The sequence below is a fragment of the Melospiza georgiana genome, chromosome Z, assembly GCF_028018845.1.
Source record: "Melospiza georgiana isolate bMelGeo1 chromosome Z, bMelGeo1.pri, whole genome shotgun sequence".
Taxonomy (NCBI): Eukaryota; Metazoa; Chordata; class Aves; order Passeriformes; family Passerellidae; genus Melospiza; species Melospiza georgiana.
The window spans coordinates 4,895,870-4,915,558 of NC_080465.1; the positions used below are offsets into that span (position 1 = coordinate 4,895,870).

A 19,689-nucleotide genomic window follows, 5' to 3' on the forward strand; every position below is an offset into this window, starting at 1 on the left:
TTGATCAGATAATAATTAGTAAGCTACACAGAAGTTAATTTTAGTTTATTTTGCTCTACCTGACTGTAGCTACCCTGCAGACTAACACAGCTGTCTACTCTTCAGCAGACTCTGTTCATCAAACTCTCAAGAAACAAGCTGGTAGACTAAGACCCTAGAACCCTCTAAAAATATAGAGCAAACAGAAAGAGTCCTTTTTTTAACTCTCTTTCATAACCTTCCTTTCCCATTTCTAACCAGAGCATGCATTTGTGCAGCTACTTAAATACCCTGTAAGAGGCATTTCCAGCACATTCTTTAGGCCATGGCTTTCAGCTTTTGTTCCCTGATGCAAGATTTTATTTACTCAAAGGAAAGCAGTGACCCTACACAAGCATCACTTGAGAACTGAGAAGAGGGAAAGGACTCTTAGGAGAGAAGCATCTGAATCTGTCAGGAGCACCAGGTGAGAAGGCAAGGAAAGGTCAGTGGTAGGGCAATGAAAGCTCTCTTAGGTGGGGAGAGTTAGGCTGTGGAGGACAGGGCTTCATCACAAAAAGCAGATTATGTCACCAAAAAAAGGCCTTTCACTCATGCAGCAGGAGCCTCTGACAAGAGCTAATTCCCGCAGCCCTGCTTCACTTTCACTTCCCCTGCCAATAAACATCCTGGAAATCAGACTTTGGAACACCACCTGTCCTTGGAGATGTCACAGGAGGCACCCCCTTTCCACAACACGTTTTCACCTAATCACCTGGAGGGGGATCACTGGCTCAGCTGGCCATTGAATGCTTTGTCTGGAGCCAGTGTGCAAATTCCATGTGGAAAAGTGCACCACAAGCAGCTTCACACATTTGTATGTGCACACTTCCTCTTCCTAAAATAAAAATCATACACATACAGAAAAAAAAAAAAAAAGGAAACAAACTACTCTTTTTGAGCTTAACTAAGTAGAAATGTAGCCCATAAAGCCGCTGAGAGAAAGATTCCTGCTCATAAACCATCTTTAGGTCATCAAGGACACCAACTCCTTTGTGGCTGGGAAGAAATGAGAATTAAAGAGTCTTCGTGCCCCTGGATCGAGAGTGAAAAGAAGTTAAAAAACATCTTGAAATGAACCAAACGCACTTCAGAAACTCAGTGTTAGATTAAACCAGCATGCTGAACTGGAATGCCCAGTTCAAAACCCATCCAGCTTCACAAGAGCCCTCCACAGGTTATCAACGAGGCCTTTATTTTAAACAATACAAGTAGTTTCAGTGCCTTTCAGTCACCTTTCAGGAATTCTTACCTTTACAGTGGCCGACACAGAGGAGACATTCCCGTACTGGACGTGCTTGCGGAGGTGATTACAGATGGCTCTGAGTGTTGGATGGACTTCCACGCAAAACTTGCACTTGTAGCCAACCACCTTCCTCTCCTTGAGCTTTGAAACATCCTCCAAGTGTCCAAAAGCCTGTTTGAGCACACAAGCACAAGCCACTGAAGCAGGTTTTGCCACCTCATTTTTCAGGAGCACAGACCAGACTTTGGACCTGATGTTACACTTGATGTCCAGTCTTGCAGAACTGCAATGTTAATTTCTGCTGAGATCATTAATTTCTACAAAGTACGTGGACAAGACATCCATGCAGAAGAAACATTCATTTTATGGCTAACAGTGGTCCTCTAGAAGACCGTTTTGGTTTGGCCTGAAACTGTGCCTCCTCCTCCTCCTCCACGACACCAGAACTTCCCCAACTTCTGTGCAAAGCTTTTCCTGCGCAAGTGCATTTTTTCAAACTGAAGCAGAAGGAAGGGGGTAAGTGGGCAAGAAATGGAGAAACAATTTGGTCCTCTCTTTATGAGGCACCTGCCCAAAGCTCCTGTCACCAGACAGATCCGTGTCAGGCTAACCCCGAGTGCTCAATGAGACAAAGGACTGAGAGGGAGAAGGCTGAGAAGAAAACTGATGCGTTATTCAGAGGGACATGGAAGAAGGGGATGGGACATTTTGTAGAGAATCTGAAAGTACATGGCAGCCTTGCCACAAAAGAACAAGCGAGTGTCAGACACAGATGGCCCTCCAGAAGCGTGGGAGGGAGGAAAGAAGATAAAGAAAATACTGAAGGAAGCGGTAGGAAGGAACAAGGTTTCCTACAGAACCTAGGGAGGATGGATGAGGAAATTAAAGCAGGATGTGTAATTGACTTATGGAGCTCACTGGCACTCTGAGTCATTCATTAGCCTGTGGTCATTTGGCTGTCAAAGAGAACATGCAAGTGGGCATTGGTGGGCTCCCTGGTGGGGAGCAGGGGGCAGAGAAAGAGACCAGACACACAAATCCTTACCCTCTCTTGTTTGAAATCTGCAAAAGCACCATCTGCATATTTCTGCTTGCTCAAAAGCTGCTTCCTCCTCTCCTGACGTTTGGCACGCTTCTGGAATTCCTCATTGTGACCATTCAAGTGTGCAGTCAGCTCTGCCGTGCTATGCAATTTTGTATCACAGTGCTTGCACTGGTAGACGGGGCTCTGAGAGCGGGTGCCGCTTCCAAGTATGGAAAAGTCCCTCTTCAAATCCTTGCTGTGGTGGTCAGTGTAATGCATGCACAGCAGCTCCGCCGTGCTGAAGGACAGCTTGAAACATTTAATGCACCTGAAGGGAAGCCACTCGATCTCCTGAGCCTCAGCCTCCACCTCAGGCTTTTCAAAGTCGTTCCTCTCCTCGGCTGGGGCCGGTTTTTCGTGCTCATCAGCGTACACGGCAGTGAAATATCCCCCCAGCTTGCTGGCGTGCTGCTTCTTGGGGAAAACACCGGGGTGACGCTTCATGTAGTGGGACACGATGCCCTTCTTGCTGAAGGACTGGAAGGAACAGAGCGAGCACTTCTTCTTCTCCACAGCCCTCCTCAGCTCCTCGCTGAGCTGAGGAGTGTCGTCCTTGGGAGGAGATGGAATGATCACTTTATTGGGTTTGTCGCTTACTGTCCTGGAGGCTGCCAGGCAGTGGGTGTAGTAAGCATCAATGTCATGTCTTTTCTGGTAGTGTGCCGCGAGCCCTTTGCGGATGGGGTTGGTGTAGGAGCACAGGGCGCACTTGAAGAGGTTGTTCTTGCCCTCCGGCTGCGCCCGGACGTTGTTGTGTTTGATGCGGTAGTGTCTTGCTATCCCCTTCCGGGTGGAGCAGAAATATTTACAGAGCTGACACCGGAAAACTGTGTGAGACACTAGGTGAGAACTGGAGAAATGAGGCGCCGGCATGGAGACCTCCCCAACGTCCTCAGCAGCAATTTCTGGGGAGGCCTTGATTTCGGTCACCATGTCTGGCTCCACTGAGGCAGACACCTTTGGCGGTGACTGGGCAAAAACGTCGAACTCGGGCTGGTTGTGGTACTTCTCATAGTGGATTTTCAGCTTCTCGAGGGTTCCGTGCGTGTAGGGGCAGAGTTTGCAGCGGTAAGCACCATAGCCCTGCTTGAAAATCCTGCTCGTCTCTTCCACGTCGTTCTGAGCTATGTCAGTCGACTGCTCCACGTCGTGCACAAAGTCCTCAGCAGTGACTTTCACTGATGGGTGACGCTTCTGGTAGTGTGTGAGGACGCCATGAATGCGTGTGTTAATGTAGGGGCAGTGCCTGCACTTGTACACAGCCCCTGGGTTAATGTCTATATCCTGAGCAAAGTCTGCTGCCTTCACTTTCATGCCAGGATGCTTTTTGCCGTAATGCGTCAGGAGGCCGTGCAGGTTGTTGTACTCAGACTGGCACACTGTACACTGGTATGGAGTGGAGGAGATGGCAGGATTTGCAGAAGCCAGCTGGACAGTTTTCTCATGGGAAAGGCTGGGATCCTCTGCACACTCTGCATCCTGATCCATCTGTGGTGTTGCTAGCTGGTCTTCAGATTCCATCCTGACCCCACCTTCATCGGGCTGTGGCATGGTTTTCTCAACAGTATCTTTCTCCTTGATGATATCCAACAACACAGATTCATCTCCATTCATGGCCCAAGGGTGAAATGCTTGGTAGTGATTGGTAATATCCCAAATAGAAGAAGCTTCAAAAATGCAGTCTCTGCATTTGTAGGTCTTCATTTCTGTTGGCATCACTAGGGCAGGAGGGGAAGGATCGGGACCCGCCCAGAGTTTGGTGGCCATGTAGGTATAATCAACATAATGCTCGGGATGCCTCCTTTGGTAATGCACAAGCAAGCCACTCGGCTCTGTGTGTGAATAAATGCACCATTCACAGTGATAACCAGCTTCTATCAAGCCATCCAGAAACGCCCACCTCAGGATGGATGTCACCGTGGCCTTCAGATTTGGGTGGTCCTTCTTGATATGCTTCCTCAATGCATAGAAGTAAGGGGAGGTGTAGCTGCACTGCCTGCACTTGAGGGCTCTCAGCTTGGACTTGTCCCGCTCGGCGCCGGCGGCGTGGGTGGGCAGGCTGCCAGCCGATTTCTTCTGCCCGCGGTCACAGAGGCTCCTGATGGTGGCCGTGTGCTGCCTGATCACGTCGGCGTTGGCCTTGAAGTCGCGGTGCTTCTTCTGGTAGTGGATGAGCACGCCCTTCACCGTCCTGTTCCCGTAGTCGCAGTGCTGGCAGAAGAACATCTCGTTCTCCGGAGGGTTCACGGAGCCCTCGCGGCCCAGCTGCTGCATGGACACCGGCGGCCTCTGCATGCCCGGCGGCAGCTCCCCTGCCCTCATCATGGCTGCGGTCGGCGGGGCCTGCCTGATGTACTTGGCCGTGACCTTGATCTCGGGGTGCCTCTTCTGGTAGTGGACGAGCACCCCCACGACGGAGCGGTTGCTGTAGGAGCAGTGCTTGCAGTAGTAGAGCTCCGTAGAGAGGTCCGGCGGTGGTGGAGGGGGTGGTGGAGGCTGAGAGCCCAAGCTGGAGAGTTTCGGGGAGATGGGAGCCCCCAGCTCAAAGGACATTTGGGCCAGGGCAGAGCCCCTGTCGACAGAGACTACGCGCATGGTCTTCTGGATCCTGAAATACGAGGCCTTTTCTTCGGGGTGCTTTTTCTGGTAGTGCACCAGAACTGAATGCATGTTAGGGCTTGCAAATGAGCACACGTCACAGTCATAAACAACCACAGTGTTGACTGAAGTTTCCTTCTGATTTTCACATTCAGGACTGAAACTCTTGGTGGCACTTTTGTTAAAACCAGCTGGCACACCAGTCCCGCGAGCCACGGGGGTGGAGGTTGCCATAGTTTTTGGAGCAGAATTCAAGATCTCTCTCAGCGTCTGAGACTCTGTGTTCAGCCCTTCTTGCTGCTCGACAACATAGCTCGAAAATATCATTGCATTGTTAATTTTCACTGTGGGATGCATTCTTTGGTAATGTGGCATCAGGCTTCTAACATTTGGGCTTGTGTAAGAGCAGAAGCGGCAGCGGTAAATCAGATCAGAATGATCAAAGTTCAGTACATTCATAGCTTCAGGATGATGCTCCCCATAATGCTGCTGCAGGTCTTCAAAATTTGTGTAGTCGATGTAGCACTCGAGACACCGGTACACTGCGCTGTGATCATTGGGATCCAGGATGTACCTAAAGCTGAATTTGATGTAGGGGTGCATGCGCTGGTAGTGGGTGCTAACACTCCTGGCAGATTTGTTGCTGAAATCACAGTGTTTGCAATAGTAAAGCCTGCCAGAGTCGCTGAACTCAGAGTTCTCGTTGTTCTGGTCGGTACCGTACATGTTGGACTGGCTGCCCAGAACAGAGGCATTAGGGCTCTGATGGTCCTTCATGCTGACAGCAGAGTAGTAGTCCTCCTCATCCTCAGACAAAGTGAGCTCAATCTCCGCCCCGTTGGTGGAATTGTAGTCGTGCTGCATGCTCCTGAAGCTCGCCTCCTTCTGGGAATCATTAGCCTCCCTGCCCCACATTTGCTGGGGTGCGTAAGAACTGGAAACCTCCATCATTGGTTCTGTTTGCTCTTCTTCTCTGTCCAACTCCACCTCTATCTCCACCTCATTGTCCTCCTCCTCCTCCTCATCATCCTCCACGTTAATCACAGCATCCTCCTGCTGTTTGTTTTGGCTGATCTTGCTCTGCAGGTTGCTCGCTATTTCGTCAATCCTAGTTCTCTTTTTCACGGGAGAGAGATCCAAAGGGAAGTCATTTGAGACCTTCCTGGGGGCTTTTGCAACGAAGTTATTTTTAGATGAGAGCCCAAGGATGGAGGTCTGGCTCTTCTTCACCGTGCTGGCAGAGGGGTGAGCATCTGCCTCGCTCTCCTGCGGTGCGTTTGACGGCGGCCCATCGTATTTTGGCAAGTTGTCACAGAAGGAATGCTTGTGCTGCTGATGAACTCGGAGGCCCTTCAAAGTGGTGGTGGAATAGTTGCACAACGTGCACTTGTATGGATGCTGTGAATGGGGCTGGGGCGACTGCTGCTGCTGCTGCTGCTGCTGCTGCTGCTGCTGCGGTTGCGGCTGCGGCGGCTGCGGCTGCACGGGTTCCATCATCCCGGCCGACTTCCTGCCGTTGATGTTCCCGCCCTCGTAGGACACCGTGCTGTCGTTCAGGGACGAGGCAATGCTCTCAGCCTGGGAGTTCATGGTGTCCCAGTCGGATGTTGCTCCCGTGTGGCACTGCTTGTGGGCACCGAGCTTCAGGGAGCTCTTGCAGGTGAAGGGGCACTCGTCACACTTGTAGACAGCCGTCTTCCCAGACAGGTGGATGTTCTCGATGTGACGGGAAATACTTCGGCGGTGCATCGTCAGGAAAGGGCAGAAAGGACACTGGAACCTGTTCATGTATCTCCTGAAAGGAATCCCCTTTGTTTCCAATAGTTTGTTGCCATCAGATCCCATCAGCTGCTCTGCAGACATTCCTGAGGTCTGGTGATCCATGGAGTTTAAGCCATTCTCGCTGTCCATTTCATTTAGCTCTTCATCTGAGCTGGAGTCATTTAGCATACTGCTTGTTTCCAGGTCAGCAGAAGAATTCGTCATATCAGCAATTCCATAGCGGGATCTGTCAGACAAATTAACCATGCCCGAGTTGTGAGGTGACTTAGGCTTCATTTGAGGGTAAGACACAGAAGAAAACTTCGAAGATGTAGAAGAGTTGGGCCTGATGAGTGAATTGCCCATAGATCCCCTGAAGTTTGAGACATTAGCACTCGACATCTCACGTCCTGTAGTGTTCATGGACATGTAATTCGAGTTTGGAGAGGCACTCTGGGCACTCTTACTCTGCACCTCGGGTGCGCTGGTTCCATCCTGCTGCTGCCTCAGGCTCGACAGGATTTTCACCATGCTGCGGTGCTTCTTCATCATGTGGTCACACCAGCGCTCCCTCCGAGGTGTCTGGTAGCTGCACCACTCACAGCAAAAGTTGCCCCTAGACTTGGTCAGGGGCTTGACCATCGACTCCAAAATGCTCCGCTCCACCACCTCTGCCGGCAGCTCCTTGCAGGGTTCCTGCACTGGCACAGAAGCAGACGTTGATTCAGACACAGCAGCAGCAGCAGCAGCAGCAGCAGCAGGAGCTGAACTCTCTTTCAGGTTGTTTTTGTGATACATTTTCTGGTGCTTAATAATCCTCGCACGCCTGGGTGACTTGTAGGTGCAGAACTGGCAACTGAAAACTTTACCAAACCCTTCATGCATCATGATGTTGTAATTTAGGGAACTAGAAGCTGGTGGCCCCACTGAGCTCCCCCCAGCCTGTGCTCCGTGAACCTTCCGTGTGTGCTCTATGAGGAGGTTTTTGGAACGGAAGTAACGCACACAGAACTTGCACTGGAAAAACTTGCTGGTTGGTTTAGGGTTTGGAGCCATATGCTGGCCATAGAAAGTCTGGCTCTGGCTATAGTAACTTCCAGTCCCCATCTGACTTGTTGCATTTTGCCCTAAAATGAGAATTAAGGTGTATATGTAAATTTGTAAATAAAATATAATTTAAAAAAGGCTTTTCCTTCACCCACCCTGTATGCTTAAGAATGTAACCACACCCTGAACTGACAACAACCATTACAGGATTCCCTCAGTTGCTTATGGTAATATCTACAGACCTGGCAATGGTCAGAAAAGTGACCATTATGCATAATTTCTACATATACATGACTGTGGTGTATAGTTTTGGGTGGATAGTTTCCAAAATGACCTTCTCGGGGGAGAAAAAATAAAACTAGTTTCAGTTTGAAAACTAACTAAAGTTGTAATTTTGAGGTGGTTCATGGTAGTGAAGAACAACCATGAAAAGCTGAAAATGAAAAATCTGTATGAAGAACCCCATGAAAAGAAGCCGGGAAATAAAACCATCCTCCATGCTTGCATTTGCAGGGAAAAAAAAAAAAGCCATGGTCAGAGCCAGTATGGCTGATGCCAGATATCTGCTTTGCTGACACAGCCATAAAGATAATGCAGATTTTTAAGCCACAATTAAGGCAGAAATCAAAACACAGGGAAATAAGACACATGTAAAATAGGGGGGTAAGAGCTGAGATCTTAAGAGCTGAGATCAGTCTTGGAGTTGAGATTTACCTGCTATGTCATCTGCAATTGCGAATTCATCCTTTACAGAAGAAAATTCAACCTCGGTCTGGTTGCTGGCGTTGATGGAACCAGACCTTGGCTGGGTAGGGCTCTCCTCAGAGACATCAGTTGGCTGCAGGAAAGCAGTATGAACATCCTGAATGTGAGCTTTTAGGTCTTCGTAGGATGGAGCTCGAAAATCGCAGCCATCACACTGCAGGACCTCCATGGTTCAGGATGATCTTTTACATTAGAAAAATCTGCAGGAGAAACAGGAGAAGGAGAAGAACGATATGAGTTTACAGCAGCTTTTGGAACAAATCCTGGGAACACCAAGGTAACACCAAGCTTTTGATGACTCAGTCACTCGCAGAGATTCCACAAACACAGCGGCGTGGAACTCAACCTTTCCTTGCCCTATTAAGAAGCGTCTGCTCAGATTCACAAGAAGTCCTATCTAGGTAGCTCACAAGCTGCTGACTCAACTCTCTGACAAGTGACTACTCATCCACTGGACTTTGTCCTCTTGGCTTTTCCATCGGGCTGTTTTTTCAGAATTTGGTCTTGTTCAAAGACCACAGCCCATGTGCAGAGAAATGCACTGGAATTTACAATCAGAAGACACCAGCTTCTGCCTTCAGGAGACACACTCTAAGCTTCCTGGAAGTTGCCAATTCCTGCTGCACTCAGTACCATGCATCAAAAGCTTCCACAGGGAGAAATTGGTCTTTCTTCACAGCATACTACTATCTGTCCTGATATTGAAAACCTAGAGCTAACAGCAAGGTTAGATACACTTACACGTACCCAAGGCACAATATTTTGCTCTGCCCTACTTCCACCAAGCTTCTAAGGACACCTCCACTCTTTGTTAAAATGTTTATAGTTCCATCAGTCTATTCTAGGGACAAGACCTTTGTGCCTTAGCAGTCTGGGGGATGGAGACAGCCCGAGGAAGAAAAGGACAGCAACGGGAATAGCCACGCTGAAAAAGTACAATGGAAACATGAGTTACAAACACTCAAGAGCCATTATGACTTCCCTGATTTATCAAAAAACCCTGCATACCTGCAAGTAGAAAGCAACACAAGACACAGTGAAGAACAGTGGTTCAGTTGTGACAATTAATCCTGCGATAGAGGGCTGCACTGCCATGAAGGACAGGAGACACAAAGCACAAGCCAAACAAAAGACTTAGACCCTCCTACCCTGTGCAGTGCTCAGACACAAGATCCACCTTCCTATGCTAATGCAGCAATTCCCTCTTTAAACTTCCATGCATCTGCTGGAAAAGGATGAGCATTTCAGAGGTCCAAGACACAACAGCAGCCCACAGCAATTTAAATCCCATGTGTTTGTTGTGTGTGGAATATGAAGGAAGCAACCTAACAAAGTGAGGAGAAAGCTCCAAAACATTAAGGCACAGAAACAAGAGAGGGTACTGCACCAGGATTTTAGATGAAAGAATGCTTCTCCTGATAGCCTGCTAAAATAAACTTCTAGCTGGTCAAATTCCGGACAGTCTGAGCACAGAGGCTCTCCTCACATTCACCTACGCTACTTTGCAGGCTGCACGGTGTCCTTTCTCTCCCCCCACTCCCTCTCACCACCAATAAAGAAAATGAACGCTGCACCAGCTTCTTTTCAGCTAACAAAGTTACAATAATCGAGATACTCAAGCTTTTATGTGCAAGCACCAGACCAAATTGTGTGGAAGAGGTTGCTATCTGCTCTGGATCAAATTACAGCAGCGAGTGAAGCCCCACCCCACGTCTCCTTTAGCACAGTCCATTAGACCTGAAAACAAATTTTTCCATGGAGCAGACGACTCCTGCATTTAGAGCACTTCACAGAAAAGCAGATCATCCAGTTTTCACTACCCATCCCCCAAGCTTAGTCCTTTCATCTCAGCCAAACAAGCCACAGCTCCACTGAATGTGTTTATCACACTTTCAAGAGATATGAGCCCCTGCGTCACTGAAGCTTTAAGACTCACTAAGCTGCCCTAGTCCTCTGAGCTTTGGGAGCAGCCATTTTAGCTCAGACAACTCCTGCACTCAGAGCCTCGGAGCTCCTTGCCTGTGCACAACATGGCCTCACTTAGCTTCAGCTCAAGCACACCAGCCTATTTTTTCTTCTTTTTTTTTTCCTCTTTTTTTTCCCCCCTTCCTTCTTTGAACTCCTCCTCCTCAAGGTGATGCTTTAAAAACCACCACCCCTCAGAATCACATCTCCCTCACATTTCTCCTGCATGGCTTGCCCTCCAAAATCGTGTCCCTGCTGTCCTCCCCCTGCGCCTTTCCCTCAGAGCTGCACCTTCTCTCCTTCAGCAGAAGGTTTCCCCAAAACATCTCCTCAGGCAGGGTTGGGTTCCCCTGTCCCATGGATGACAAAACGTGGCTCCACAAAACGCTGCAATCACAGCGTCCACACACTGGTCCAAGCTGTCCTACAGGCAGAGGCGACATGCAGCTGAGCCTCCCAGGAGCAGCAGCAGCAGGAGGAGGAGGAGGAGGCGCGGGGGAGTGAGGGGGGACAGCAGGCGGGAAGGCTCCAGCCGGGCCTGTCCCTGGGGAGCTCTCCTGCTTGGCGCAGAAGACACACCACCCCACTGCCCTGCCAGATTCCAAAGTCTAATGACCTTTGTTAATCACCACCCAGCCTGTCTGCATCAGCAAACCGTGCCAGCAGACACACCCTTCACACAAAGGCTGTAGCTATGCCTTTTAAGAGAGGTTCTCTGAAAGCTCCATTGTGTGGAAGAGATGAAAAACAACGGCGCGCACACACAAAAATCTCACTCTTCCCCCCACCCTCCCCTCAGCCTTCGCCCCCCTCAGCCCCCCGAAAACTTCAGACCCTTGAGAAACATCACCACAAAACGCTCTGAGCTCTGTCTCTTTTGGAAAACCTCAGGCCAGCTTATGAAATAGAAAACCAGAAGGGAGACCAACGTTTTTATGGAAAAAAAAAAGGACAATCCCGGTAGCTCCAAGAGGTGAAAACCACCACCATTTTCATTCATCTCCAGCAAGCATTGCTGCTTGGAGAATGTATCCTTGAGGATGCTGGTTGCTCTCTACACAAGCTTGAACCAACCATTGTGTTGAGAGATATCATTAGTAGGTGCTGATTACACAACTGATGGAGACTCTCCAATGGGTTCCAGCTCCAATCTCAGCAGGGTCCACACCACAAAGGCAGCACCAAGCCCAAGAAAGGTTAATCTTGCTGTTCTTCCCGTGAGGAACAAACTCTACCTCAGCTCAGGTAGAGCTGAGTGGACTTCATTGTGGTGTTTCCACCACCCATCACCTGCTGAGAGCAGGATGGAGCCTTCCATAAGGGATTCTGCTCCACCATTTCCATGTTCTTTAAAATCCCTCAATTGCACAAGGGCTAAAAACACATACTGCCAGTTTGAGCTCATATATCAGAAGAAAATGTAACACAAGTGCATCTTTCTTCTTTTTTGTCCACATGGGAGATGACACCAGGAGAGACTCACCCAGTGAAAAGAGCAAAGAGCATTTTCAAGGGCAGATGTTAAAACTCTGTCAAACCACATCCCAAGCCATGTAGACAAAGCAAGGTTCACATGTCTCCATCATGGTCAGCTAAGCTAACTCATTCCATAACCCTTTAGATTTTCAGTAAAAAAAACTTAGAGGGGAAATGGAGGTGGAGTGAGACAGGAGTTACCAAATCTAGTAACTCAGCAGCAGAAGTGTGGGAAGAAAAACCTGAAACAACCAAACAAAACCACCATTAAATGAATCCATAAATCCCAGAAGCCCTTGAACATATTCACAGGCAATCTCTTGAGACCAAATTGTGTATAAATAATATGCGACTTCTAAAATATCCTTACTAATGCAATGCTAACCTCACAAAACATTATTAAAATGCCATTGTCTGGCTAATTTGCATTTACAACATCTTCTTAAATATGGAGGTATTCTCATTTTTCTTATGAGCAAAAAGCTTTCAAAACATTGAGCAGCAGAGATTCTCAAAGCCACAGTTTTAAAGATATGAGGTGGTCTCAAATTGTCTACAGCATCCTCCTCTACACTCATAAATGCTTGAGAACATCTGAGACACAGTTGCATTAGATTTTGAGGTTTTTAAAAATCCAAAACAAAAGATAATTGTGCTTGTTGAACAACAGTAATTACAGAATTTGGCAGCAGCCAAAGTAGTACAAATCATTATGTTTAAGTTTGGTTTTAAAGCTTCAAAATACAAAATTAATTGTGAAGCCCAAGGCGCTGACCTCAAAATTGAGCTTCTGTGGTTTGACTACCCATCCGTTATATTTTGAGATGGAGTCAGCAGAGCTTCTCCAAGTTAAGAATATGCACATGCACAACCACAACTAAAAAGGTCAATCAGACCACACAACACTCCACCAGCTTCCAGCTCAGCGTTAGTAACACTGCATGTGAAACAAAGGCATTTCCAGCTCCTCCAGCCGTTCCTCTGGTCAGATAATCAGAGCCCTCTCCATCCCTACAACTGCAGGTTGCACTCAGAGCGCTCATTTTACTCAGAAAAAGGTGGAGCTGAAGTGAAAAATCTCTTCTCCCCCCAGACCTTGGAGCGGGGAAGTGGTTGAGTCACCCTCCTCGGAGGTATTTAAAGATGCGTGGATGTGTACCTTGGGGGCACGGTTTAGTGGGTGAACATGAGGACTCCATGGTCCTCGAGGTTTTTCCAGTCTTCCCCACCCATCCAGAAATTAACTGTCAAACACCACAACAAAATTTGCTGGCATATAATTACAGATAAGACAAGTTTTCAGAATTCCCATGAGTAGCACCTCAGGCACTTTTCCTTGCTAGAGAAGCCTGGGTTTTATACCAGTGCCTACAGCTGGGCTCCCGGCCAGGTTCAGCCCATGTACAGTGGAGCTGCAGCTCTCATCTTTGGATTTGGGGTTTTGGGCTTTTTTTTTGCCCCCAATTTTTTCTTCTTAAACACTTTTTATAGTGCCACAACAGTGAAAATGAGGACTAAACAAAGAAAATAATAGGAGTAATGCAAAATCTGACACATTTGAGAAGCTGGAAACCTGATGTCTATTCCAACTGGAGGAAGCCAGCCTCTGCTTTCATTTATGAAAGGAAACCCCATAATTAATTAAGAATTCAGAGAATCAATTCAACTATCAACTACAGTCAGGTAAACCTACTCAACTCGTGGGTCTTTTTCAATGACTGAATTCCAGTCAAGCTGTTGGAATTTTTGGTCCTCCAAGGACTGGCTTTGGAGTTACTTCTCTGAGCTGGTAACAACATAAACTGAACTGAAACACCATTTTTTTTTTTCACTATTTTTTTTTCTTTTTTATTTGATACAACCAGATTTTCATAGAACTCCATGGGTTGGGTTGCAACTCCATAATATACAAATACTTTGTGGATCATATTTTCTTGTGAAGGAATTAATAATAAAACTGTATCACTGGTTACAGCTTAAATTCTCTATATATCCAGTTTTGGGTTGTTTGTTCCATTCTGAAACTCAACAGTTAAGATCATAGGAGAGCTGATGCTTGTGATTCCAATCTTCCAGTAAAAATTTCCCTTGATTTACATGGAAAGGTATATCAAAATGTAAGGTATTTTCAGGAAGAACTTTACTATTGAAGATTCAGTACAAATCAATAATAAAAACAGTCTAAACTGAGAAGACACAAACTCATTTTCTTCCCAAAATGGCCTTATCCAGCTACCTGAAAGACTGTTTGAACCTGAAGTGGGTTTCAGATCTGACTTCACAAAAGGAAGTCTTCTACACATGCTTTGCCCATTATTTTTCAAACTTTTCAGAAATCTCCCTGTCTTGGAAAATAGGATGGCTAACCCATACAATAAATATTTATTTATGTCCCTGAATCCAGACACCAATACCACACTAAATCTATCACAGCTTGCAAAATCTTCTACATTAAAAAAAATTATATAAATCACATTATTCTTAAAGCTCATGGAAGAGATGATTCTCGTTGCTACCAGCAGCACGGTTGGGTTTTCTTTTTTTTTTTTTTTTTTTTTTTTCAGTTCAAGAAAGCAAGGATTCATAGAACCTTTCACATAAATGAGATTAAATGGGTCCAAATGATTGATACACTGGTTTCAACTCAACTGGCTCCCCACGACTATGACTTCTCAAAAATGGGGGTGGAAAAAAGGCAAAACAAATTAACAGAAAATCCAAAACCCCAGAAAAATGTAGTTATTGAATATTAATACCTATTAACCATCTCACTGAAAGACCATGGATTTTAGAAGATGAAAGGAGAATCACAGATAGTGGCACCTATCTGTCTGCTTCTGCCAGAGCTTTACTGATTCAAGCTACCTAAGTGCTGGTGACTCCTTCTTTTCTCACAAATAATGTTTCTTCCCTTTCTTTCTCACCTGGGGTCTACATATACACCTGATCTGTTAAAAAAAAATACATTAAGAGGCCACCTGAATGCCTGAAGGGTACTTTCAAACTTCAAACTTCTGAAATAAAAGCAGATTGCAAATAAAATGCCACAGTCTTATTAAATGACAAACTTGGACTGTCATACAAATTACAATTCTGGCCTTTTTTGTCCCTTTCCTTTGGGTTAGCTGTGAGGCAGTACATGATACAGAGCACAGGCACCAGAGTCTGAGGATAAAGAACTTCCCTGATGAGAAAGCCTCTCAAACATTAAATGCTCTTGCTCCAAGCAAGGCTAGAGGAGGATGGGTTCTTCTGATCTTCTGAATTACTTTCATGGCAAGTTATTAATCCCTACAGAATTCTGAAAGACACTAAATATATATATATGAGAATCTGAACAACTGGGTGGTCAGAGTAGGACCTTTTCCCTTATTAAGTATGACACTTAATTTGCTGCACAAAACTAGTTTAAGAGGGAGGTGAAGCAGGATGGGGCAAAAATTCAGAGCAGAAGTGTGGTTTTGCCGCTTGGTTCCTGTACTAACAGGACACAAGCCAAGTCATTCACCTCCCCAACACAACCCACAGCCCCTCAGTGCCCTTCTCCGCAGACACAAGGGGCAAGAGGGCTGGCCCAGGCGAGGAAAACAGACACCAGAGCCAAGCAGCTTGGCTTTTGTACCCTGCTCATTAGTGCTCCCCATATGGCACAATGGAATTGAATGCACTGGGGTCCGGGGTTTCTAATTTCCAGCCAAGGGTGTATTGTTAATTACCTCGTGTAAGAAAGAGGTGCGAACCCCCGGTGTGTGCGCTGAGTTTGAGAGGGAGAGGAAGAAGATGTCAGTAGGTGGTGCTGAAGAACACGGCAGCACCGGTGCCCGGGTACTCCAGAAAACAACCTAATTCCTTCTCATGCATTTGCAAATACCTTCCAGGAGCTTTCACACAAAGGATGCATTACCAGCCTCACCCTGGAAGGAGCAGGGGAGGAGCAGGCTCCTCAGCTTGGCACAGCCCCAGCAAAGACCTCGTCCTTGCCAGGAAAAGCTGTTTAAAAGGGGGTCCTGCCAGTGGCAAAGCAGGTATGACAAACTCCATGTGGGACCGTGGACTGAAAGAACGGCCACAAAGTCTGAGGAGAGAAGAGATTATCTCCTGATAGCCATCTGCCCTTAAAACACCCTGCAGTGCCTTCAGAGGTAATCTTGCCATTCACCCTGAACTCCCATGCTCCGTTCCATGGTCACTGGCAGTGCTGCGAGCTTTAAAGAGGACCAAATCTCAGTTTGCAAGAAGCACAGTATTTTTTACAGAGGCTAAATACAGCTTTATGAACTGGTGACAGGGCTAAACCATGGGAACACAGAAACTGCTGGATTATTTTAGGGGCCACAGAATTTTAATCTTAAGAGATCTGAGATTAGACCAGCCAACACAGCTGGTTCAAAACACATGCAGGCACTCTGAGTGTAGTCACAGAGGTGAAAACCAAGTCACTAGCGCTCAGAAACCACAAATGCAAAAGGGCAAAGCTCTGCTTTGGCCCTCCAACTAAAAAAATGTGATGCCAAATAAAGCCAGAATAACACTAACTTGAAAGATGTATGTCAAAAGTTGTTTTTCTAGACTCATGTTCCTCCTTCAGGTGCAGAAACTGAACTGGACCTCTTGTAGCCGTGGTGACAAAGACTGAACTTGGCTGGTGAGAGGAGTAATCTTCCAGCCAGAGATCACTTCCCTAATTTGGCACCCTGTTACCCTGTTTGGTCACTCAAGACTCGCTAAGAGAAGTTCACAAGGCAGCTGGGAACCAAAGGAACATTGCCTGGATCAGATCCAAGTGAGCCATAGCCCTCTGCCTGTCTGTCACACCCATCAGAGCTCAGCTTCCTAAGGACCCTGGGGAGTAAGAAGCCCTCTCTCTCAGTCCATCCAGAGATCTTATGTGCTCCAGAAGTACTTTAAAAGTACAAGAGAGCTTGGGGAGAGGATGGAAAAGGACTTTCAGTGGAATGTTTTTAACCCCACAAAACCAAAGCACGAGAACTGATGTTCTGTACCAGCCAGCAAAGCTGAGTGCAGCAGCACAACACCTCATGCAAGCCCACTTCATGCATGACTCCAATTATAAAGCAAAATCCACTGCAGAAACCCTGCTGGAGGGTGAGAAAATGCTGATTAACAAAGTCTAAAGATTGTTCAGCTCTCTCAGCTCACCCTTCAGAAGCACATGTTTGTTTGAGGAGCTCCTCTGACACCCTGGCTATTTTAACACTGCCTTTGTCTCCAGCTATCCCTCCCCTTCCCCCAAGCTTTCTGCTATATTTGACATTTGCAGGGCAGCAAGCAGAAGCTTCTCTGTCCGCCAGTTCATTTCCTCAGGTAATACAAATCCATCACTGACCCATTTATAATACCAGACAGAATACACAGTTTTATTTGCCCACTGACTCGCACGCAGCATGGCAGCCAGCATCTCTGCCCCAGGTAAAAGAACATATACTTTCCCAGCACTTGACAGATCTCAGACCAGTGATTACCATTAGGCTGACACCTTTTCTCCCTGACAACCCCTCCCAAGAGTTCTTTTCCACCTGGGCAAGTGAAGGTCCCCTGTTTGTTTGGTGGTGGTGGCAGCAAGATGCTGGTCCTGCCCGCTGAGGAGGGATGCTACAGAAAAGGAGGAGCAAGTTGCTGGTAACACATTGCCCAAAATAACAACTTATTTGTCCCAAACACCCTCAGATATAGATATAATCCTTTGGAGTGCATGTTGAGGTGCGATATCCTGGGTCCAAATGAGAACCTTGCTCCTTTTACTCCCCATTTTCACTCCCTTACTTTTTCCAGGAATCAGATTTTTGCAGTTGGTGTAATAATACAAAGCTCAAGTCTTAAAATAGCACTCTGGCTCATAATCATAATCATTAATGTGATACATAGATGGCAGACAGGCTCTAGAAGAAACCAAGTGGAACATCTACAGTGCACTTCAGGGTTGGAGGAAAGGGAATTCTGAGTGATCCTGCAATTATGGATCACCACATTTGCGAATCGACCAGGGTTAATGACAGTTCTTCAGCCAGAAAGTGGTTTAATCAAAGAGGAATTAGAAACTATGACATTAAAACAAGGAAAAAGCTGTTAGTCCCTGTCTGTAAAAAAAAATATACTTCATTATGCAGGTAATAATTAAGAACAATCTCCCACACAAAAAAAAAAAAAAAAAAAAAAAAAACAAAAAAAAAAAAACAACAAAAAAAAAACCACAACCAACCTCTTGTTAACCTTAGTTAATGTCTTTCCAGTAATAAACATCTTGTGTCCCTGACTACTATGAATGCATTCAAATTAAGGAGAAATCTAGTACTATGACTCAGTTGTATCAAAAATTGTAAGAAGTTGAAGCTCCTAATGGAGTTCTTCTGTCCTAGTTTAATTCTCTTTGCTTTAAATAAGCTGTTTGAGGGTCAACCACTGACACCTATTTTCTTTTTCTTTCTCCTAAGAAATACTCAAATAGGAAATGGATCATAAAGAATAAAGAAACCCTGATTTTCTTTGTAATAAGGGCTTAGATTATAAGCAACTGCATCCTTCAAAAGCTACAATCCTTGCAAATATGTGGACATTACAGAACTCTTGAGGGTTTTTTTCTCTTCTGCAAGTCCATTACACAACACCTTATTTTTTTCAGCTGTTGCAAATGCTCTGCACTTAATGATTTAAAACTCAGCAATTTTCGAGCATTTAAATTTATCTAGGAAGGTAACAAAATCTAATTTTAGAACAAAATAATCAGTCTCCATTGTCATAAGACAACTCTCATTTCTGAAGAACCATTCTCACGTGGCCTCAAAGATACAGGATGACACCTCATAAAAGAAAAAGTGAAGCAAAAACTTCACTCCAGAATATGTAAACAATTGCCAAACCACATATATAACCCCCAGTGTCTATTGCCACAAGGAAAGTTCTGTTCAAGACTAGGTTGTCAAGGTAAAAAGTATCTCTTGAGGTAAAAAAAAACAAACAACTAAACTAAATCATCATTACAACAACTGAGTAACCTGGAATCTGCACCCAAATCTTTATTTTTGTAACAGAGGAGAGTGGAAGAAATTTTCAGTTTTCCTGGTCTAAAAGAAGAGAATTTGTGAGGAAATTCATTAAAAAAAAAAAAACAATTACGTGTGCTTATTAAAAATTTGAACAGTCTCCAGTTAGGAGAAGACAAAATGCACTTAAAACCCCACCAAGATTCTTAGACAAATATAAGGAAATGCAGCCCAGTGGCAACTCAGGCTTTGTCAGGATTTTGGTTTGGTGTATAATAAGAAGCAATAAAGACAAGCCTCAGGAGAACTGTTAAATAAATGGCCAATAAATGGTCTTCTAATAAGACCTGGCCTCAGAAAAACCCTTATTTTGTTGCATTACTGAAAATTGGTGAGACATTGGCTCTTCAGGACAGGTATTCTGCTTTTGGCTACGTGCTTTGGGACCCAAAAAGGCTGTTTGGAACTGCAGAGCCTCTGTCTAAATAACTCCATGGCTAGGCAAACCTTGACATTTACTCTGCATGCAAAAGTGGACAGGAATGGGTAAGATGTTTTCAAGATGAGAAAGACTGAAAAAAAAAATTCAAAATATGCAAAAGAAACACAGAAGACTGAAGCCCTGTGGTGGTTTAAAATCCATCTGGAAACCAAAGAGAACCTTCAGCCTGATGAGATACAAACAGAATTATGGAATTTAGCTTGCCTTTTAATCTGGGGAAGTTCAG

The 19,689-nt window shown here is 45.8% G+C and overlaps 1 protein-coding gene across 5 annotated transcripts in view; it reads right to left on the reverse strand.

Annotated features, from left to right (window-relative positions):
- Positions 1–19,689, reverse strand: part of ZNF462 (zinc finger protein 462) — an 89,464-nt gene that overhangs the window by 41,216 nt on the left and 28,559 nt on the right. For 4 of the 5 annotated variants that reach the window (XM_058043517.1, XM_058043518.1, XM_058043519.1 and 1 more), the window contains exons 2-4: positions 8,469–8,719; positions 2,310–7,834; positions 1,271–1,435 (exon numbers count right to left, since the gene is read on the reverse strand). In XM_058043517.1, the coding sequence (XP_057899500.1) occupies positions 1,271–1,435; positions 2,310–7,834; positions 8,469–8,688 (5,910 nt within the window). In that variant the 5' untranslated portion in view covers positions 8,689–8,719. The remainder of the gene's footprint in view (positions 1–1,270; positions 1,436–2,309; positions 7,835–8,468; positions 8,720–19,689) is intronic. The other variant, XM_058043520.1, reaches the window with a different exon arrangement.